This window comes from Nicotiana tabacum, chromosome 5 (genome assembly GCF_000715075.1).
Source record: "Nicotiana tabacum cultivar K326 chromosome 5, ASM71507v2, whole genome shotgun sequence".
Classification (NCBI taxonomy): domain Eukaryota; kingdom Viridiplantae; phylum Streptophyta; class Magnoliopsida; order Solanales; family Solanaceae; genus Nicotiana; species Nicotiana tabacum.
Genome location: NC_134084.1, coordinates 71831208 through 71854891, shown reverse-complemented (window position 1 = coordinate 71854891; position 23684 = coordinate 71831208). Strand labels below are relative to the sequence as shown.

The 23684-nt window shown below is 37.3% G+C and overlaps 1 protein-coding gene and 1 long non-coding RNA gene across 2 annotated transcripts; one reads left to right on the top strand and one right to left on the bottom strand.

Annotated features, from left to right (window-relative positions):
- Nucleotides 1–6301: 6301 nt before the first annotated feature.
- Nucleotides 6302–8270, top strand: LOC107758987 (chlorophyll a-b binding protein, chloroplastic-like). Its single transcript, XM_075253677.1, has 5 exons — nucleotides 6302–6550; nucleotides 6674–6859; nucleotides 6929–6966; nucleotides 7094–7608; nucleotides 7962–8270. Exons 1-5 carry the CDS (start codon nucleotides 6495–6497, stop codon nucleotides 7977–7979), a joined length of 813 nt encoding a protein of 270 aa, XP_075109778.1. The 5' UTR covers nucleotides 6302–6494; the 3' UTR covers nucleotides 7980–8270.
- Nucleotides 7425–9252, bottom strand: LOC142181169 (uncharacterized). Its single transcript, XR_012709571.1, has 2 exons — nucleotides 9131–9252; nucleotides 7425–7654 (listed from the first exon to the last, which is right to left on the bottom strand). It is a non-coding gene; the product is annotated as an uncharacterized LOC142181169 (long non-coding RNA).
- Between the last annotated feature and the right edge of the window lie 14432 nt (nucleotides 9253–23684).

Below are 23684 nucleotides of genomic sequence, written 5' to 3'. Positions count from 1 at the left end.
AGCTTCCTCTTCTTTATCAGCCTTTAATTAAGCTTAGGCTATGTTCCAATCTTCAGCTTAGGGTATTAGCTATTACATTAGCCTTTCATGGACTCTATGTAGCATCCATGATATAATCTTCTAACAATTTAAGTCTTTGTCGGTGACGTAGACTTAATTCTTTCTTTTACTTATACTAGAGTCTCCTATAGTTGTATGAATGTCATGGATATAAATCTGAAATCTTAAGTGTGTTCACAACTTAACCAACTCTGGGTCATTGATTGAATAATTCATTTCATGCCTTCTCAACTTTCTTTAAATGTAAGCAATCACTTTTCATGGTCGTTATGTCACTTGTTACATAAATAATTGGCTTATCTTATTGCCCATGAATACTTGAATTTGCTGTAACTCATATAATCTCAAATAGCACTTTTGACTTCCCGTTCATTATTCACGATAGGTGACACTTTCGTATTGAGTGCATACAATGTTGTAGTGGGACTGTTTTTACCCGACCATATCTTATTTATGTAATTATGCTTAAATTGCCTTCTTCCTTATTTCCTCAGCTAGTATTTCTTTGTAGTACTTAAGGAGACCTTCTAGATCTTGTAAAGTTACGATCTTGTTATATTGTGCACCCAAAGGAATTTTCGATGTTCTTACTCGCCTACAAACATCCTTAGTTACATACCTTCGTGCCCTTGTGCTCGTAGGGTTACTTCTAAACTAAGATTTTGATTGTCTCCTTAGTGGCACTCTCCATTATTTCCGTAACACTTATATGGTACCTTAAGTAACCCAACTCCTATCTGAATATTTCTCAAGGTTAGACATCATATTTGCGAGACTGAATTTACTAGATTAGGATTCACTACGTTTATCTTGCATGATCTGTTGATTTGCTTATACCCTCTTGTCTAGCCATAACTAGGCTCTTCCTGAATCAACTACAAACTACTCGTTGATCCAATCTCATATCTATATTCCGCGTAATCTCTCTTTGGTTAATTACTTTGTCTTAAGTCACCTCTCGCACTGGCTCCTTATGTATCCAGTGTTCATTTGCTTATCAGCATCATCGGGTGCGCAACCCTTATCGCTTCTCTCCTGTGTCATGCTTGCATAATGTTCTGGAGTCATATCATATCTATAGGATCTGAATAGATTCTATCTCATTCTTTTCACCTTTTTACATCATTCCTCCTTTACTATTCCATAGTTACCTCTTCATCTAGCCATTTTTTCACATCTTCACTAACATCTTACCCGCCTTGCGGTAACCCCTATATACCAAGGATAATCGAATTTATTACGCACAAGGGTGACACTTAGTGCAACTGGAACACTTAGTACCTTAAGCTTAACTCTGCTCCATGTGCTTGCTTTAGGGAAGCATCTTCCTAAATGAATCTTAAAGGTTATTCTTTTGTTGTCCATTCTATTATTGTCGGAATGTTATCTCTGAAATTCCCATGATACCAACTATTATAAAATCCTTCAATCCCTAATTCATATTCAGTTTATCTTGTTCACCGGTCCATACTGATTTCTACTACTCTGGGGTCTAACCTTTCCTCCTGGTAATCACGTTGAAGTCACCAACTTATTTCTCGAAATAAGGATATGACTTTATGGCTTATACTCTTTTATTTCCTCAAGGTCTGTCACCTCTTGTATTTTCCTTTACTTGACTATGGACTCTGTCATCGTGTCATATTTTGATTTACCGTTATCATCCATTTATCTTATCTTACTCATGATGCTTCATTTACTCTCTTCTTATTCTCCGGATAATATCTTTATCTATCACTTTATTCTGAAAACTCTCACAAAATGTTCTTTCCCTTTTAGCCCCCCTTTCTTCATCTCACTGGCTCTTCGGAATGCCTAACATTCTCTTTTTTTTACTCGGGGCTAGAGTCATACTAAAATTAATAGTTGTCCCTTCTAGGATCCCACCGCGTATCTTCTGAAATTTCTGAATAATCTAGTATTCATATCTGATTGTACTATTCTAAAGTTCACCATCTAGGTATCTCACAAGGAGATCTATTACCACATTTGCACTATCCTTCAGATACATTAGTTAATGATAACAATCAATCCATAATTTTGGGTTACTCTAACCCGAATTGAATCTTGATATCGCCTTCTTCTTTTAAACTATATTTGTTAGCTCCCATAGGGCACAACTGAGATGGGTGTGGTCAATTGTATATATCACCATTAATATTGAAGGTAACACCAATACTTACATTTCTCTGCCTGAATTGTAAATACTGATAATCTTCATTAACTAGGTACCTCGTACACTTCGTCATCTTGCTTGTTTTACTTGCTAAAACTTGTGTTGACTTTCCGATTCACTTATTCCTTTTTACCATATGAGTAGATAGATATTCTTGCCTTAGGGCTCCTTATCAAGAAGCTTATACATCTTAGTACACATATGATCTGCTGAAGACCTCACATTTAGTCATCATAAGCATAATGCAAAATCGAGTTCCTCTGACTCAACTCTTTCGCATCAAAATTCAATCTCTTACCAACTATTTTTCTGGATGTAGGTATCATTGTATTATGAATAAAACAAAATATAGGAGTTTGAATTCTTACAACTGAGCTCTATCACACGATCTAGAATAAGAAAAAAGAGTGACAGTCCTAAATGCCCTGTAGCCTCCTGCTTATAAGTGTGGTGCACAACACACCCATAAACAAGACTCTACTAGACACGGCTTGTAGACTCTCTAGGACAAAACTGCTCTGATACCACTTCTGTCACGACCCAAACCGATGGGCCACGACGGGCACCCGTTACCTTACTCAACCGAGTACCAATGTAACGTATCTATCATATCATAATATCATGGGTAAATGACCTAGAAAGGTCGTCATGAGATAATAAAATTAAAATATAATGGAATACTAAATATTTGACGACCTGACATGACATAGAAACTTATACATGTGACATACGTGCCTATAAAACCAAAGTGATCACTCATACACTGAACATAGGCTGATAGGGCCATACAATTTTCATATACATGACATCTGTCTACAAGCCTCTAAGAGTACATAAATCATAAAGGTCGAGATAGGGTCCGCCATACCAATCAATATATTCCAAATCATACTGACCAAATAGGCAACTCCGGAGCAAGTGGAGTGCACCAACACCTCCGTTGAGCTGATAGCCTAATAGGAAGACTGTCAACCTATCAATCGGGACCTGCGGGCATGAAACGCAGCATCTCCAGGCAAAAGGGACATCAATACAAATAAAGTACCGAGTATGTAAGGCAGGAAAGCATAAAAAAGAACATTAATGTAAAAAGAGATAGAGTAGATACAACCTGTAACATCTGAGTGTCTCTGGGGGATACTGACATGAAATGCATAATACATATATATATATATAAACTTTTAAAAACATACGCCTATGTGGGCATCATCATCATCATATCGTACCCGGCCTCAAAGAGGACTCGGTAAAAATGTACCCGGCCATCATAAGGCTCGGTAGAATCGTACCCGGCCACGTGGAGCTCGGTAAATCCAACTGATCAGTGGTTGCACAATAGGTGTCGTACCCGGCCGTCATACCCGGCCGGCTATAGCGCGGCTCGGTAGAGTAAAATAGACTCATGGAATCACGTTCTAAACCTTTCGGAGTGACTTAAGGTCGTTGCACCTTCGATTAACATTATGGACATCCATACCCTCAATATGAACCTTAGTAGGATTCAAGGATCATACACACTTTTTTAGAATAACTTTATAAGGAAAGAACAATGTGGACAACCTTAGTTCCTAGGAGTACATCCGTTATGAATTAGCGTAACGTTTATGTTCATGTCATGTTAGATCATGCCAAAAAAAAGAAGTGCCTTAACATACCTTAACCACGTTGAGTCCTTAATACCTCCCAAGCAACTCTTTAAACAACTCAATTCAATCTACCATTGCATAAGGAGATTCAAAATCAATACTGAATAAAGGTTAAGTCTGCAACATAAACTTGTAGCTCGTTTATATAAATTCGGGCAGCATCTCCCCTGTAACAAGAGCCTACTCCAATACCATATACCAACAACAATTACTAGAGAAATACAGCAATACATAATTATCAATAACAAGACACCATAAAACAACAACAAGTCATAACTATTTTACGACGAACGGCAAGCTCCAATTGGAATTCGTATATCCCATATCACCCCTTATAGACTTTTTACTTTAACTTAATAGTATCATTAATATGATAATGAAGTCATTCATCAATAATTCCAACCTCATACCATATATCCATAACAAAGAAAACGATCCACAACTCCAATTATTCTCAATTAGCAACTTTATTCACTAGTTCATGTCTAGTTCATCCATTTAACTCAACCGATGTCAATATAACCTTAAGCACCTGTAGGAACACAATATAATTACCTCCTACAGTAGATGAAAGTCAAAATTCATGTTATATTTAGCTTACAACAGCCCAACACACCCCAATCGATTCATACCCAAAACGATGATTATAGTAGTGTCAAACACCCCGAAAATATTACAAAGAATGACTAATCCATCATTTAATCATTATGTGGTTTTCCTCCACACCATTTCTCCTCCAAAAACTCCATCAAATATCAGCAAAATATACAGCCCAAATCTACACAAAACAGCCCACAAAACAGTCCATTACAAATCAAATAACTCGAACTCACGGCTTCCGATCACCGTCCCGTGAGTTCTAACTATTATGAAATGAATTAATCATCCTTCCTTGATATTTAAGATCTTAAAACCAGAAATTAGGCATTTCTATTAACTTCAAAATACCTTCTAAACTCAAAGTATAAAGAAAAAAAAAGTGATATGGCGATATTTACGTCGCAAGGATCATTTTGATGTTATCGCTACTTGATTTCGTGCCGCGGATAATAGTATCGTTGAAAATTCTTATGGAGGACTTGATGGTGAGTTTAGGGGTGTTATATGGTCGAGCTCTCTGGAAAACTAAAGTAAGAGACGATACAGAGAGATAAACATCCCATTTTCTAAAAGTCAAAAAGATGCCACGTGCCACTCTCTCATTGGCCCTTTTTCAAATGCTTATATCTTTTTATCCGGATGTCGTATGAACGAACTGTTAAGAGCGTTGGAAACTACATTTAAAGACCTTCAATTTGGTATATAGTATGTCCAAAAGAAATATCATATAGCACACGAAATATATTTCTCAAAAAACTCAGTTACAAAGTAAATCCTTGGTCTGTTTTTCCACAACATAGATCCGATTTTTCTCAAACTTTATACTTCATATACAAACATCATATACAGTCATATCATGACTTTAAACTCATTTAAATCATGGTTAACAAGTCTCATATTCATCTTAACTTACTTAACACTTCGGCAAACCTTTCTTATCCTTGTAGAAAGATTTCATCCTTTTTGAGTTTACATTAGATAATCCTATAATGATAGTAACGTCTGAAGTACGGTGTGTAACCACATGTACCCTTATAAACATTTATCCTTGAATATTAACTCCCAAAGGCTTGCAAAAAAAAATAAAAATATGGGACGTAAAATCACTTTATATACTTTCCAAGAGGATCTCATTTCCGAGCTTGCATCAATGGACTTACGACGTACTTTCACGTACAAAAACATGAGTTGTAACAAGGGCTCTATCCAAACGCTGGCTTACTTTATATTATTGTCAATTTGCATCACTTATCTTTATGTTTATTAGGTGAAATTACATATCCTTAACACCACATTATAAAATTGTTATCCAATTTTTAGGGTAAAGAACAAAGATAAAACATAGTAATAGCTTTCTCCTCTTCTTGGTCAACTTATTCCCATTTCATGAATATGGAAATGTTAAACACACTTGTAATTTATTACTTGAGCAAAATTTGAACATTCGAAGAGTAATATCCACATCAAGAAATTACACAGTAAAATTAATCAAATGAAATGAGTTATAGGAAATTGCTGTTAAAAAAAATAAATAAAGTATCAAAATTGCAATGTTATGATTGAAAATTCACCTCGCATCACTAACAGGCATCTTAAACATCCCACTCTCTTCCTCCTGTTCCAGGCTACTTATGGGTCCAGTGTCACCCCAAAATTTAAAAAATTAAAGTTAAACGAAAAAATTGTTGTATCAGGAAACCATGTAGGTGAATTGTCATAAATGCCCCCATGAAGATCTCAACTTACATAGCACAGAAAGGGACAGTAAAGCATATGAGGCCATTTGAACAAAGAATATGAACCACCAGATTTAGATTATTCCAGGTTAACTGAAGGAAGTGAAGGCAGAGGAGGCAGATATTAGATTGTCGTTGCCACATGTCAATTCAAGCAGCCAATCAGAGATTCACCCTTTATCCATCAAGATAAGCCTATTCTTCTTCATACAATATCAGCTTCTTCATACACACCACCAATTATTCACTGCATTCAAGAAAAAAAAATCCCCCAACATGGCCTCTGCCTGTGCTTCATCAGCCATTGCAGCTGTTGCATTCTCTTCTCCAAGGTAAGCCTAGTTTAAACAACACAAAAATTGTCCTGTCTAGTGATCAGATATGTTCAATATGAAATGTAGAAAGATTTTTTTGAAGTGCATTAACGATTCTTTGTTTGAATCATGAATCTGCAGTTCCCAGAAAAATGGATCAATTGTAGGAGCAACAAAGGCTTCTTTCCTTGGAGGGAAAAGATTGAGAGTAAGCAAACACGTCGCACCAGCTGGATCAAGATCGGTTGCTGTCTCTGCTGTTGCTGCTGACCCTGATAGACCCCTCTGGTTCCCTGGCAGTACCCCTCCTCCATGGCTCGATGGCAGGTATGACTCCACTTCCATTCATTGTTCTGGTGGTCGGAGCTAATTTGAAACTTAATTTTTGCTATGCAGTCTCCCCGGGGACTTTGGTTTCGACCCTCTTGGCCTTGGTAAGCCAAAATCTTAATCTTGGTAGTTGCTTCTCTATGATAGTTACCTGTAACTATCTTTCAAATGACTTGATATTGTTTTACACTGTGTTATACTCAAATAGCAACTGTTACTGATCACTGACAGCATCTGACCCGGAGAGCTTGAAATGGAACCAGCAGGCAGAACTTGTACACTGCAGATGGGCAATGTTAGGTGCTGCAGGCATTTTCATCCCAGAATTCCTAACAAAGATTGGCATTCTTAACACACCTTCATGGTACACTGCTGGTGAACAAGAATACTTCACCGATACAACCACTCTCTTCGTCATTGAGTTGGTGCTTATTGGCTGGGCTGAGGGAAGAAGGTGGGCAGATATCATCAAGCCTGGGTGCGTAAACACAGACCCCATCTTCCCTAACAACAAGCTCACGGGCACAGATGTCGGATATCCAGGAGGCCTATGGTTTGATCCTTTAGGTTGGGGATCTGGTTCTCCTGAAAAGATCAAAGAGTTGAGGACAAAGGAGATCAAGAACGGGAGGCTGGCCATGTTGGCTGTCATGGGTGCATGGTTCCAACACATCTACACTGGAACAGGACCAATTGACAACCTTTTCGCTCACCTTGCTGATCCTGGTCACGCCACTATTTTTGCTGTAAGCACGACTTTTCTTTCAACTCTAGCAACATACAACCTGAAACCTATTTTGTTGTCCCATGTTAAAATTTGCAGAATTTATGAGAAAAAGGACTGACTAACATTCTCTCTGAAGCACATAGAGGACTGGATTAACATTAGTAGGAGCAAGCACAACTTAACTGTGTTCATGCTTTTAAGCACACAATATTAGGATTAAACTACTACCACACAAGTAATAGAGTGCATATACATTTAGAAAAGTCAAGATCTTGAGGTTATTTTCTATCACTGCTTATGCAGAATGAAACTGAAAATAGAATTTCCAACACCAATTTGAGTAACTGACGCTATTTCTGTTTTGTCCTACAGGCTTTCAGCCCCAAGTAAGAAGCAGGAGCACCATTTGTTGGCATTGATGTGTTGGAGTGACACTCTGAAGATCTGAAGAAAGAAATTTTAGAAATTGTTTTCCAACTTAATGTTGTATCACTACACTTAAGTTACTTCTGTGTGTATCTTCTGTAGAAAAAAATTAAGCAGTGTACAAATATCTTTGGGATCTCCTAAGTCCTAACAGCAGCAAGATATACTATCACTAGGCTGCACCCATGTAATGATTCAAGATTTTGAATGCATTTCTACTCATAGATAAAGAGTAGATATTTAATATTGAGTACACAACTGGTAATTTCCTCCTCTCTTTGAAAGGCAAAAACAGGATATCGAAAAAAGAAGACATGTTGCGGAGCTGCTCAAGCCTAAGGAACAAAGCTATTTAGCAATGCTGACACAGAACTAATCTTAGGACATTTCATGTCTTCACAAAATTTTCTGGTTAGGTAATGATGCTTGCAATTTGAACATGATAAACACCAAACTGGATTTCTCAGAACGAACAGACCACTGCCATGTCATTCCAAACAAATACCCCATGCTTACATTAACTATAACAAAGTCACAGGTAGTGAACACATCCCAAACCAAATTTGTTGGCATGTAGAAAGCCCATATAAATCTAACAACCATCTAATTGTCCTGGGAACCATAGCCCGGTTGAGTTTCTAATATGTCTGTGTGGAACATACATGTAATACATCTTATCTGTCCGCACAAAATCACTCGAAACATATGCATCTTGAAAATAACAAAACACCTTCTATTCTATACTATTGCTGCTTCCAGTATTAATAATAACAAAATAACATCAGCAACAACAAATGACAAATTCAGCCATCTTCAAGATTAAAATTTGACATGTCGACTGTATATAATAGTTTCATCAACGATTCTGGGTACAAAATTAGAGACTTTCCACATTAAATATCATACCTTTTTAGCAATCAAATGACGCTTTCAATTAATTAAACAAAATTGAAGAAAAAAAGTTATAGTTTCTTGTTTTTGATAAAGTCTGCTAAGCTGATTGGTTAGTAGCTAATTTTATTTATACTACTAAAATAAAAGTATTTACAAATGAAAGGAATAAGAACTTGCAAGCAGCTTGGACTCAAGAGAGCCTTTTAAAGTCATAAGAGAACCTGAAAGTGTCGGCCATTTCCTTCTCCATTGTAAAGCTGCAAAGAGACATTTGGGATATGTTTTTGTGCATTTTTAGGAGATACTGCGTATGCCCTTCAACGTTAAAGATGCCTACTCTAGCTGGGGACTATGGCGAGTTGGAAAATCCATCAAAAGTATCTGGCAAATGGTTTTTCTGGTGCATTTGGTAAGAGAGGAACGATAGATGCTTCGATAAGATCTCGATTCCTAACCACCCCTTAAAAGCTAGATATCATTCATATTTTTTTTGCCGGTGTAACTTAAACTATGTACATATACTAAACAAGTGTTAGATTATATAAGATCATCTCCGACCCTAACACTAAATTTCACGTCAAAACGGTATAATACTAAATTTACTCCAACTATTACATTATCTTTTTACACCAAAAAAATATTTTTTTTTATATTCTTCTCTTTTTTATATTATATTATTATCTTCTATTTAAATTTTATTTTTCATTTCCTTCAAACAAATTCTATTTTTTTCTTTTTTCCATATTCATCATATATAATTCACATTCACCACTTATATAATCATTTATTACAAAATTATTTTAAAGGATAAATCAATAAAAGTGAAATCATTAATAAAAAATAATTAAATAAATATTACATCGTAGTTAAATTTAATTTAAGTACTACATAAATATTCAACTTTCGCTTCTATTCTCTTATAAAGACGTTTCTTGAGAACCAAATCAAATTGCTCACCCCAACCGCTCTCATAAAGGAAAAAGAAAAAGAAATACTAAAAAATTTACAAATCATTTTCTGAGTGGCTGTTCATAATGTGGGTTGGGGGTGGAGAGAGGTGGTCGATGAATCTGAATACTGCGTACTTCTAGCGAAATTTCTAGATACCTATATTATATAATTTAAACTAGTTAATCTAGTCTTATTTTGCTCCAAAATTTTATCAAACTGACATTTACAATAGAGAGTGTCAACAAATTGGGATGGGCATAACTGGAGCAATATAGAGAGAAAGAAAGACTTGCATATAGTGTTTATTTACTTAGAATAGGCGTACGATAAAGTTCCGAGGGAGGTTTTGTGGAGATGTTTGGAGGCTAGAGGTGTACATGTTGCCTACGGTAGGTTGATTAAGGACATGTATGATGGAGTAAAGACCTGAGTGAGGATTGTGGGTGGGGACTCCGATCAATTTTCGGTTATGATGGGGTTGTATCAGGGGTCAGCACTCAGCCCTTTTTTGCTTGCTCTAGTGATAGACGTACTGACGTACCACATCCAAGGGGAGGTGTCGTGATGCATGCTATTTGTAGATGATATTATATTGATTGACGAGACGCGAGACGATGTGAACGCGCAATTAGAGGCATGGAGACAGACCCTGGAATCTAAAGGTTTCAAGTTGAGCAGAACCAAGACAGAATACTTGGAGTGTAAGTTCAGTGGCGAGATTCAAGGAGGGGAAGGGGAAATAAGGCTGGACTCGCAGGTCATTCCTAGGAAAGGGAGTTTTAAGTATCTTGGGTCTATTATTCAGGGAGATGCGGAGATTGATGAAGACGTCACACATCGTATTGGGGCGGGATGGATGAAATGAAGTCTCGCTTCTGGTGTTTTGTGTGACAAGAAGCTGCCACTGAAACTTAAGGGTAAGTTCTACAGAGTGGTGGTCAGACCAACAATGTTGTATGGGATTGAGTGTTGGCCAATCAAGATTGTTCATGTACAGAAGATGAAAGTAGCAAAGATGGGGATGTTGATATGGATGTGCGGACACACCAAGTTAAATAGGATCAGAAATGAGGTTATTCGCGGCAAGGTGGGTCTACACTAGAACATGACCAATTGACAACCTTTTCGCTCACCTTGCTGATCCTGGTCACGTCACTATTTTTGCTGTAAGCACGACTTTTCTTTTAACTCAATATACAACCTGAAATCTATTTTGTTGTCCATGTTAGAATTTGCAGAATTTATGAGAAAAAGGACTGACTAACATTCTCTCTGAAGCACATAGAGGACTGGATTAACATTAGTAGGAGCAAGCACAACTTAATTGTGTTCATGCTTTTAAGCACACAACATTAGGATTAAACTACTCCCACACAAGTAATAGAGTGCATATACATTTAGAAAAGTCAAGATCTTGAGGTTATTCTCTATCACTGCTTATGCAGAATGAAACTGAAAATACAATTTCCAACACCAATTTGAGTAACTGACACTATTTCTGTTTTTTCCTACAGGCTTTCAGCCCCAAGTAAGAAGCAGGAGCACCATATGCGGGCATTCGTGTGTTGGAGTAACACCCTGAAGATCCGAAGAAAGAAATTTTCGAAATTATTTTCCAACTTAATGTTGTATCACTACACTTAAGTTACTTCTGTGTGTATCTTCTGTAGAAAAAGATTAAGTAGTGTACAAATATCTTTGGGATCCCCTAAGTCCTAACAGCAGCAAGATATACTATCACTAGGCTGCACCCATGTAATGATTCAAGATTTTGAATGCATTTCTACTCATAGATAGAGCGTAGATATTTAATACTATTAAGTACACTACTGGTAATTCCCTCCTCTCTTTGAAAGGCAAAATCAGTATACCGAAAAAAGAAGACATGTTGTGGAGCTGCTCAAGCCTAAGGAACAATGCTATTTAGCAATGCTGACACAGAACTAATCTTAGGACGATTCATGTCTTTACAAATTAAATTTTCTGGTTAGGTAATGATGCTTTCAATTTAAACATGATAAACACCAAATTGGATATCTCAAAATGAACAAACCACTGCCACTTCATTCCAAACAAATACCCCTCATGCATACATTAACTATAACAAAGACACAGATAATGAACCCATCCCAAAACATTGGGAAGAAAGAGCGCATGGAGAAAGCTCAAGAATGATCAGGTTTCTTTTGACTTAAGAAAGGAGTAACAGAAGCCCATATAAATCTAACAGCCATCTAATTGTCCTGAGTGTTTACCCGTAAAATGGTACAATTGAATTTATACGTATTTTCTAGACAAGTGAATTAATTTGATCCTGAAATAATAAAATAATTAAAGAAATATGTAATATTTAGCCTTGAAATGAAGATGAAATTACGAAAAACAATAATTCAAGGGCAGAGCTTCCGGGCACAACAGTGATGAAACCAAGGAACAAGAAAGTAAAATTGTATAAAGCTTTTAATCGATAATAACGTCAGTTTGCTAGAAAAGTTGTGTCATTTACAATGATAATAGAGCTTACTATTTATAGCTACGTCTAGGGAAGTAGGTCCTAGGATCGTGCCCTTCTTTAATATCAATTATGAGGGTCATTGATGAAGATGTAACGGTGAGCATAAATGACAAATTCTCTGTAACGGGCAGTGCACTAAATGCTGTGAAATATTCTTCATTAGATGATACCGGTCGAAAGGTATTTGTTGCATCTTTACGGGTGTCATTCTTTCCGATGACAAATGGGATAATTGCCTTTGGTTCTAACTGTCCCCCGCCATAAGTTCCACGTGCCACTCTCTTAAGAGGCTACTTAGCATAGTATATTTTACCGTATACAGATAGTCCTCATGCTTTCTGGTGACATAACTCTGTATCACCGGAAAGTTGGTAGAAACACTCTTTTTCGCGGGAACTACTATGATTCCTTTTGAAAAAGCTTCTGATAGTTGATTAGACGCATGTCTCTCCGCATTTAATTCCCCGAACCTGCATCATCCCACGATTAAACATAGCTTTTGCCAGTTATCGAGGTAATCATGGCCACAAATTAAGCCGCCTAAACCTTTACTTATACGCATCAATCTTCTTCACTCATATCCCATAACTCTTCAAACTTTCTAAAACCTTCTTTATTGTTCTTCAACCTTTCTTTAACTTCCTTTGTTATTTCCTCTATTTTGCCTAAAAATATCCTGAGTATGCCTTTCTTGCTTTGTAGGCTAACTTTCTTGCTTCCAAAGGCTCTAAAGTTTGATCCAGGAAAAGGAAGAACTTACCTCCGCACGGGATCAGCTTTTGGCCGAGCAGGAGCAAACTGTCGCTCGCCTCTCAGAACAGGAAGTCAAAGCTACTGAGGCAGTTGTATTGGAGGCTCGTTTGCAGCAAAGTGAGCAAGAAGTGTTACACCTTAGCGAAGACATTGGCCCGCTAAACGTTAAATTTTACGAAGCCAGGGCCAAATAGGCTGAAGTCCATAATGTCATTCTTATTGCAACCGACCGCGAGGCTACCTCCGCTAAAAGATTGACCAACTTGGAGGCAGCCTTGAATACCAAAATTGAAGAGCTTGCTACTGCGGGGGTGAAACATGCCAAGTTGGAGGAGAAGTATACGAAGATTATCGAGCATAATAGGTTGTTTAGCTCAAATATCCGTGACCTTGATGTTAGCCTCCGGTGTATTAGATCCGCCCAGGAAAAACTTTATGCTAAGGTAACCTAACTCAAAGTAAGAACTTAAGCACTGAGCGTCTTCACTCATTGTTGAGAAAACTTACGTTATGTACAGCATGAGGAAAAAACAATAGGAAGAGGCCAAAGATGGTATCATTGATTTTGATGCTGAAATTGCTAAGATCCGTGGGCTTGAGTTAGCAGCTAAAAGTGGTCTCCCGGCCGAGCCTGATGCCTCCAGTTCTTCTGGTTCTGGTTCTGAAACTCCGGTAACTGAAGAGAAAACGAAAGGTGAAGATGTTGAAGGCCGAAATGTTGAGACATCGGCGGAATTAACCATTTCCCCTAGGGGCGTGATCACTTCTCTTCCTCCAGGTTCCGGAGATGTAGCTGTTTAGATTTTCTTCTTCTTCAACTTTTGTATCCGTGCCACTTTGGCATGTTATTGTAAATAAAGACATCTTTTTGCTAAAGTATTGTTTGAGTCTTTCTTTCGTTTGAACGTTCATGCAAGTTTTGCACTCCCTTTTTTCTTTTGCCTAAGTGTTTTGCGCAAGTTTTATTGTTTGCGTCTTATTACGTAAAGCCTTGGGTGTATTATTCCCCGGAAGCATTTTGATTTCGGACGTACATTCTTCTGAAATCAAACCTTTAACGTGAGGGTTTTCATAAGAGAAAGCCCTCTTATGTTTACGGTTCTCTTGAAGAGGATGTCTCTTGTCCATTACGGTACTATCATTTTAAGTACTTATTTAACTTCCAAATGATAAAATTAATTCCTCGATCGGACAAGAAATAAGATGAGAAATAGAAGGAATTTATTTTATTCCTTCCATTTTAAAAAAGCACATAAACATTCGAAATGTTAAAGAGAAATTACCATTTCTTGCGGCTAATTCATACAACTTGTTTCTACGGGGCTGACAGCGAAGTCCCTGGTCCCGATGACACAATTATGTTTCCGGTTTTTGTGCTCTGATCGATGTGGCAGTAATTGTTGTTGCATTCTCATATCATTTCCCCACCCAGTGTTCAAATGCAAAGAATGCGAATTGGAACACTGGGAATCTTGCACCTTCGAGGATCCCACTAATGAATATCTAGACAATCTTCTGCTCGGTAACAAACTTTTCTTCCCCTTAGGAGTTTATACTATCGAGAAAAAGACTATTTAACAATACTCAAGTGGTTTGCACTTGTGAACGATCGGGTAACCTTTGCTAGATAGCAAACTTATTTTCCGGTGGGAATTTTGCTATCGAGCCAAAGATTATTTAACCGCCCCGGAGTGGCTCTTCACTTGTGTGCCTTGTTATTAAAGACCTTATTGCTATCGTTGAACTTTGTTCATAGTATGCTTTTTGTTGCTGTCTTATTAAAAACTTTGCCAGAAAAACCCAATTGGGACAAAAACTAGACGAAAGTAAAAAGAGTGCAGCATATACTTTTCGTACATATGATATTTGTCAGCAATAACATCTCTTGAGGTGTGCGACATTCCAATTGCTTGGAAACTTTCCTCCATTATAATTCTCTAACTCGTACGAACCTTTTTCGGTGACAGCCAAAACCCGGTAGGGGCCTTCCCAGGTCAGGCCTCGCTTCTCTACATTGAGTTCCCAGGTGTTTTGAGTTACTTTTCTTAAAACCAAATCTCTCACTTTAAAATAACGAAGGTTGGCTCTTCGATTGTAATATCTTTCCATTCTCTGCTTTTTTGCCATAACAAAGTTCTCATGCCATGATTCTGGCACAGGTTGCTCCACTGTTCGCTCAGCCAACTATAGGCGGGGGTCAAGCAGATAGAGGTGAAGGTTATGTCGTTAGAGGTGGAGGTTGGCCCGTTAGACGTGGAGGCCAGCCAGCTAGAGGCCGTCCTTGAGACATAAGTTAGAGTGGTAGGGCCCAACACCTATTTATTGCTTTCCCAGCTAGGACTGAGGCCGAGTCATCTGACTTTCTTATCACAGGTATTGTTCCAGTTCGCCATAGAGATGCTTCAGTTCTTTTTTATCTGGGCTCTACTTATTCCTATGTGTCATCCTATTTTTCTTCTTATCTGGTTGTGCTTCGTGATTCTTTGAGTGCTCCTGTGTATGCATCTACGTATGTGGGATATATTATTGTTGTAGATCACATCTATCACTCGTGTGTGATTACTATTGGGACTCTTGAAGCTAGCGTAGATCTTCTACTTCTTGAAATGGTAGATTTTGATAATATCTTGTGTATGGATTGATTGTTGCCTTATCATGCTATATTGGTTTGTCACGCACAGACGATGACCTTAGCCATGTCGAGGTTGCCTCGATTAGAGTGGAGAGGGACTCTTGGCCATTCTACCAACTGGGTTATTTCTTATGTGAAGGCTCGACGTATGGTCGAGAAGGGATGTCTAACCTATTTAGCCTATGTTCGTGATTCGAGTGCAAAAGTTCTTTCCATGGATTTAGTACCCGTTGTGCGTGAGTTTCCAAAGGTGTATCCTGCGGATCTGTCGGGGATGCTACCTGACAGATATATTGATTTCTATATTGTTTTAACTCCGGACACTAAGCCCGTTTCTATTCGACCAGACTATAGCCCCAGCCGAGTTGAAGGATATAAAGGAGAAATTGGAATATTTTCTTGATAAGGATTCATTAGACCTAGTTTCTCTCCATGGGGTGCACCTGTGTTGTTCGTAAAGAAGAAAGATGGGTCGATGAGGATGTGTATAGACTATCAACATTTGAACTAGGTCACTATCAAGAACAAGTATCTGTTGCTGAAGATTGATGACTTATTTGATCATCATCAAGGTGACAAATAATTTTCGAATATTGATTTGAGGTCTGGCTACCATCATTTCAAGATTAGGGCATTCGATATCCCTAAGATGACTTTTCAGACTCGGTATAGGCATTATGAGTTCCTAGCAATGTCATTTGGGTTGACAAATGCCTTAACAACATTTATGGATTTGATGAACCGAGTATTCAAGACCTATCTGGATTCTTTTGTGATTGTATTCATTGATGATATCTTGGTCGACTCCCGCAGTCAAGAGGAGCATGAGTAGAATCTTCAGATTGTACTTCAGACTCTGAGGGATAATGAGTTATATGCCAACTTTTCGAAGTGTGAGTTTTGGTTGTACTCCGTCACCTTTTGGGGCATGTTGTATCGGCAGAGGACATAAAGGTGGATCCTAAGAAGATTGAGGCAGTCTAGAACTGGCCTAGACCTACTTCAGCTATAGAGATCCGGAGTTTTCTGGGTTTGGCGAGTTATTATCGCTGGTTCGTGGATGTGTTTTCATCCATAACAGCCCCATTGACTAGAGTTACCTAGAAGGGTGCCACATTCATATGGTCATATGAGTGTAAGTTGAGCTTCCAGAAGCTCAAGACTGCTTTGACTATGGTGCTAGTGTTGGTGTTTCCACAGGTTTAGGATCTTACACGGTGTATTTGTCGCGCCTCCTTTTTCTCGCGGAATTCGAGTTTAGATATTTTTTGGGACAACTCATTTCCTTTTGGGAATTGGGTATGAAATTTGAAGAGTCGCCACCTAACGGATTTAAGGTGAGTTAGGGAACCTAAAGCAAATAACTCATCAACTGATTTACATTACCAGAGATTGGGTAAGGGCTCGAAATAACCTTGAGGGAAAGGTGTTAGGCACCCCTCGAGGTCCACAATGGTGGGTCCCGGTCAAACTCGAATTAGGTGAATTAGTCTTATAAGCAAACAAAGCAATTTAAACAAATAGAGATTATTCAAACGGGGATAAAAAGGGTCCTATGTTTATTAGCCTATAGGATCACTTTTGTGCAATACTTGGTAATCGTCCCCAAGTTGGGTGCTACACATAGCATTAGCGCACAGGTGATTATATCCTTTACTACCCGATTACCCACCCCTTAATTATTGTTACCTAAGCATTCTAATAGTATCCAGTACGTGCCTTATGCGTGCATTACTCGTCCCTTGCCTGTGACCCTGGAGGTGTTTAGGACCTCTATTTAAGGAAGTTATAGACTCACCTATGTTGTTTTAAAAAAGGATAAAACTAACCGACAAACAAAGAGTCAAGTAGGACTACCACATAAAGATGCAATTAAGGGCTCATATTTACCTCCACAAATAGACAAACAATTGCACGCCTCAAACAAACAGTTTTAAAATTTTAAGGTTCCTATATGCAGGATACCTAAATGAGCATAAACAGAATAGACAGTAGTTATTAAAGCGAGGCAGCAAATACCTAATCAATTTGCCTACTAATTTTATTACTTCATGAATCTGAGCAAGTTTCAAACAAACCATCACAGTTTTAGACCCAAAATTTGATTGACCTATAGGCTTGCCTCAGTGATGATTCGGGAGAAACCTATGGACATGATATGTAAGTTGTAAACGAGATGTAGTCTTAAAAGGCAGATTTTATCTTTAACTCCTATAGGTATGGTTTCTAAGTGTTGAAATAGGTTGAAATCCTATATGCAGGAGTTCTAAGTGTAGAAACTAATTTTAAAACCTTATAGGCATGGTATCTAAATGCAGGAACTGATTTAAAACCTTATAGGCATGGTATCTAAATGCAAGAACTGATTTAAATTATAGGCATGGTATCTAAATACAGGAACTGGTTTAAAACCTTATAGGCATGATTTTTAGGCGAGTAAAGCATCAATCAATTGCCAAGTAGACTCAACAAGGAAATTCCTAGAAACATGATTTCTAATGCACACACGAAGGTTTTGAAGACATGATTGTCGATGCAAAATTGAGAAACGACTTAGAAGCAGGTTTTTAAATGATGCGAAGGTTGAAAATTCAGGATTTACAGAATTAGATGAGTCCTATAGGCATGATTTCTAATGCACATAAGTAAACAAACATCGCAGCAACCTATAGGCATGATTTCTACCCGTTCCCAACAAAGGCATATATATAAGAATCCCTCTCAGTTTTACTAATAACCCCAATATCTGTTTGCAAAGAAATATTATTACAAACCAAATACAAATGAATTACAGAATGAAATGATTATACTATAGGGAGCCTGGATAGACCCAAAAGTAAATCTGGAAGCCAGGCCTTCAGCCAAGTCTGAAACATGCCAATATTCTCATAGTACACCCAATGGTCTTCTGGTGCGTCAAAGTTCCCAAGGGCCTCAGGGACCCCGGGCAATGCTCATACCAGAAAACCCTTTGAAGAAATATTTTTGTGAGCAAGTTTTGGAAAAGCCAGCCCCAGTGTGTCAGAGTTCAGAGGAGTCTCATGGACTCCTAGTCAATGCTCACACCGGAGAGGTAGGATCCTAGATATTCTAAGAGTAGGATTTGAAAATATGAGGTAGTTTTAAGAAAATAGTTTGGATTTTCAGGGGTAAATAGGAATAAACAGAGTCATTTCAACACTTGGAATTCAAATAAAGATTCTAGCAATCAAACAGTAGACAGAAACAGGATCACAACCACTTCAAGCAAAGTTTCACATTGCCTAGATTCGACTTAGTTCATTAATTACTACTAGATGGCCATATTGACATGTATTAAACAAAGAACAATATGCTGGGATCAGATTACAATTCAGACAATCATGGAGAAAGGTAACATAAGTTGGAGGCATAGAAATCATGAACTAATCAGGAACCTGCTAGGGGTGAACACTTAAAATTGGAAAGAAAGCATGCTAGTTGAGAAACAAGTATGCATAGGTCTAATTTACATAGAAGCAAACATGTAGACATGCTGAAAGTAGGAAACACATAGGTCAGATTAAATAGAAGTAGATATGCTGATTAGGATCGATAAACATGAAGCACATTGATCCAATTAGATAGAAGTAGACATGCTGATATACTGAAAACAGAAATCATCTAGGTTTAATCACATGAAAGCAGACATGCTGATTAAGAGTAATAACATGAAGCACATAGGTGTAATTAGATAGAAATAGACATGGTGATGACAGAGAGCACACAGATTTGATCACATAGAAGTTTGAATGATAGCATAAATGGAGACATACCAGTTAAGAGATAGCAACAGGAAAGTGAAGCAAACAGGATCCAAGGGTCTAGCTTTGGCTTTCAGCCGGCTATACAGTGCAACAACCAAAGAATAAGAAGATTGTGATGGAGGATATTGTGTGAATTAGAGCAAGAACCTTTTTGTATTTTTCTCTATATGTGTGCGTGTGTGTTTTAAAACAAAGTGAGGCTTATATAGCATTGATTAGAGTAAAGCAAATAAAGTAAAGGAGGTTAAGAGTTCACAAATAACGCAAAGAGAACAATCAGTCAGTCAATTAGGCTTAACATGACCAATCAATAGGCAGAATCATAGAGTTATCCAAAAATAACACAGAATTGAGGTCCAAATAAGGTAGATAATAGGTCTAATAGTCAATTAGAGTCAGAACACCAAAATTCCGGCCAGTAGCAAGGGCAATTAGTACCACAAATAAGGTATATAGGTAAATTGGAGACCATCTGTGGTTGGTAAAATAATCAACTCCCTAAATTAAGCTTAGTAAGAGTAATTAAGGCAGGTAATCTCAATTAGGAGTCCCAAAATAAGGAAAGCAGAAAAAATTACAGGAAGTAACCATCTCAGCAAAACAAAGCAAATTTCGAACCCTAGACAGTCAGATAATCAATCAACTACTCAAGGAATAACGAACAACTATTGAAGTGAACAATGAGATAATTAAAAAAACTATAGACTGGAATATAGTCATGAAAGAATTAGTAGAAAGAGATAATCAAACACATATGAACTTTTAGAAAAGTTTTTTGCGTAAACAAAACGAACTGAAGCCCTAGTTCTTAGAAAATCTATTACTAATAAGGAAAACAGAAGATCTCTAAGGAAAATACCATAGAAACTCAAAATTGTTTCAGATTTTCAAGGATCTGAACAAATCCAAATTGCAAGAGATGAGGGTTTTGAGAAAAAGGGACGAGCTGAAGGAAAAATCTAACCACAACCACAAAGATAACTGATACTCACAAACATTGATGAACACAAGGCAGGTTCATAAGAAAACGAAGAGTTTAGGTCAACTCTGAGTCGAATCTCTTCGAGATTCCCTCAGATAACAGCAAAAATCAAACAACCAGTAAAGGTAGTAGGCTAGATAGGGTAGCAAATCACCGGATAATCCCATATCTGGTCAGGCATTGAAGGGGTTTGGGGAATTTCGGTTGACGGCGCTCTAGGGTTTGGGGGTGTCTAAGAGAGAAGAGAACGAGAGCATTTGGGGGTGGCGATTCTTATGAAATGACTTAGGGTTTGGGGGGTTAGGTTAGATAAAAAATGAAGGTTTGTTCTGGACCATTGATCTGTTGAGATCAACGGCCAAGATTGGTTCCGGGCTGGGCGGGTTATAAAATTGGGTCAAGGTTTTGGGTTAGGTGAATTGGGCAGGGGATTTAATTAGGCTAGGGGTGTATTTGATTGGGCTAGGGGTCTGAATTTAAATATAGTTAAAGGGGCTATTTGTTAAATACCCAATTTATTAATAAAATAATTTGTAAAAATAGTTAATCATTTGATAAAAAAATAATTTTTATGCATGAAGATGATGTAAAAATAATTACATAACATTATAAAAATATAAAAAGTCATTTTCTGTATAGATAATGTAGTTATGCATATGTATGGGCTATTATTGCAAAATATGCAGTTATAGTCTTAAAAATGCAAATGCAATCGTAAAAATGCAATTAAAATATTTGAACACTTATATGAGCATAAATGATGAATTTTGTTACATCTTGCATTTTTGTACGTTAAAGGCTCCGTCTTTAGCTAATTGGCGTAGACTCGGGGATGAGATCATCTTGACGTTAACGCATTTACGCTATTTATAACAAGCAATAAAGAAGTGTCATGAAGGATAAAGGGGTACACGAATTAAAGAACGCGAGTTTCGTTGAATGCGGCCAATTTGGGATAAAATATGGGTCGAGTGATAATACCCGATAGTTATGAACTAGTACCATGCAAGGTACCATATGACCACAGTGGTATAATGTATAAAGTATATTAAAAATAAGTAGAATTTTAAGTAATTTGTGGAAATTTTTAAATTATTCGGGTAATGATTAATTACCGAGTAACGGAACATTATCCAGTTAACTAATAAGTGGATAAAAATTAACAAAATTATACCCCAAAAGGAATGTGGTATCCCTCTTTTAGTTTAAGGTGACTCATTATCCATCTTTACATGTGTCACATAAGGTTTAAAGGGCTAGAAAGAGACATTTTATGAGTCTTATCAAAATAAGACTTACTTATAAGCAGAACTCAAACATCCATTTTTCACTTTCAATACTTGGTTGGTTTTCAACTTGAAGTTCGTTGTGCACCATTAAAGTTGGAGTAATTTCTCCATTTTCTTGCATGAAATCATCCCAATAGTTTGAACCAAAGGCTACTGCAGAACCCATAACGAGCTTATAAGCATTATCCATGAATCATTTCTTCAAAAACGTTAGAAACAGAAGCAAATTTTCCAATGAGAATTTGTTGGAATAGTAGCAACATGGAATTTTACAGTTCTAGAAGAGTACGATACTATCTTCACCAAGAATGTTATACGGAGGTTTCCTACTCCAGGTATGTTAAGACCATCCATTCTTTCTTTTGGCATGGTCCAAATTATACTGAAGAAACGAGCAAACACACAGTTTCCATAAATTACTCCATTCATAAAAATACTAGGGGTGTCTATATTCTTGATTCCCCATGTGAATTATTATTATCTTCTGTTCATGGATCTCAGAATAATACGCAGTTGAAAAAGTTTATCTAGAAGGAATATTGAGATTTTTATGTATTTTTATGCATTTCACCCATTTATACATGTGCATTGACCCATGACCAGATGACGTTATATACATGTATATATGTAAATATATATATATGGGATATGGGAAAAGGTTACGACGTTATATACGTACCACCACCTGATCAGCTGGTATATGTTGATGATGTTGCCCACAGTGGCCGAGATGATATGATTGGATGCCCTCAGTGGCTTGATGATATTATGTACACACATACCTATGCATGAAACGACATTTATACACACGTTCATGACATTATAAATGTTTCAGAATTTACAAAGTTATTCAGATTTAAGGATGTATTTCTTTATTCCATGTTTCACCTATGTCTTTTACGTACTAATTTTCATGCCTTACATACTCAGTACATTTTTCGTACTGATGCCCTATTTCACGGGGCCTATATTTCATGCCCGTAGGTGCAGGTAGGAAAGTTGACGGTCCTCCTTCTTAGGATCCCTGATCAACGAGAGTTGGCGTGCTCCACTTGATCCGGAGCTGCTTTTGATTTTGGTACGATACGTTTGTGTATATATATATGGGTATGACGTGGCTCAGTTCCGTCTTTGTACAGTTATGTTTCTATTAGAGGTCTGTAGACATTATGTCTAGTTGGATAGTATATGGCCTTTTCGGCTTCGAGTTTTGAGATGTATAGACGTTGTCTGTAGTAGCCTTGCCGGCTTGCCCTACATATGTTATACGTATATGTATGTATACCTTTTGGACAGATTTCCTTCATGTACTTTATTCTCGTAATTCAGCTGATGTTATTCAGGTTTATATCTTAAACACATGCTTAGGGGTGTTTGACAGGTAGGACTCAAGCATCTGTCGCGGCCTATCGATTTGGGTCGTGACAAATTTCAATGATTAAATCTTCGTAAAGTAATATGAGGGATAATTATTGAATATTTATGTAATTATAAATAGAGAAATAAATTGATTTAAGTCCTTTAAAAATTATAAAAAATTGTACAAACACTTGTGCATGTTTTATAAATGCATGTACAATATTTTGAAAGTATTTATGCATTTTAGAAATATATGAGGGAAAAATTGGGTATCAACTGTTGCCCCTCTTTGCCCGGGAAGGATGAAAGAGTTTTCATGTAAAAAAATGATGACCGATTTTGAACGAATGGGATGTTTTGAAAAATAGAGGCCGAACCCTAGTCTCTAAGTTGCCTACATATCCCTGGTTTTACAAGAATCCGACCACGTATAGTTCTGGACCCAACGGTGAATGAAGCCGATGGAGTTGTTATAGGAATGGTAGCCAGTTTCAGCAAAGGTTCTTTTG

Coding starts and splice junctions, on each gene's coding strand:
- LOC107758987 (XM_075253677.1), top strand. CDS start 6,495: ATGGCCTCTGCCTGTGCTTCATCAGCCATTGCAGCTGTTGCATTCTCT. Junction 6,860..6,928: donor CCTCCATGGCTCGATGGCAG/GTATGACTCCAC, acceptor TTTGCTATGCAG/TCTCCCCGGGGACTTTGGTT. Junction 6,967..7,093: donor TTTCGACCCTCTTGGCCTTG/GTAAGCCAAAAT, acceptor GATCACTGACAG/CATCTGACCCGGAGAGCTTG.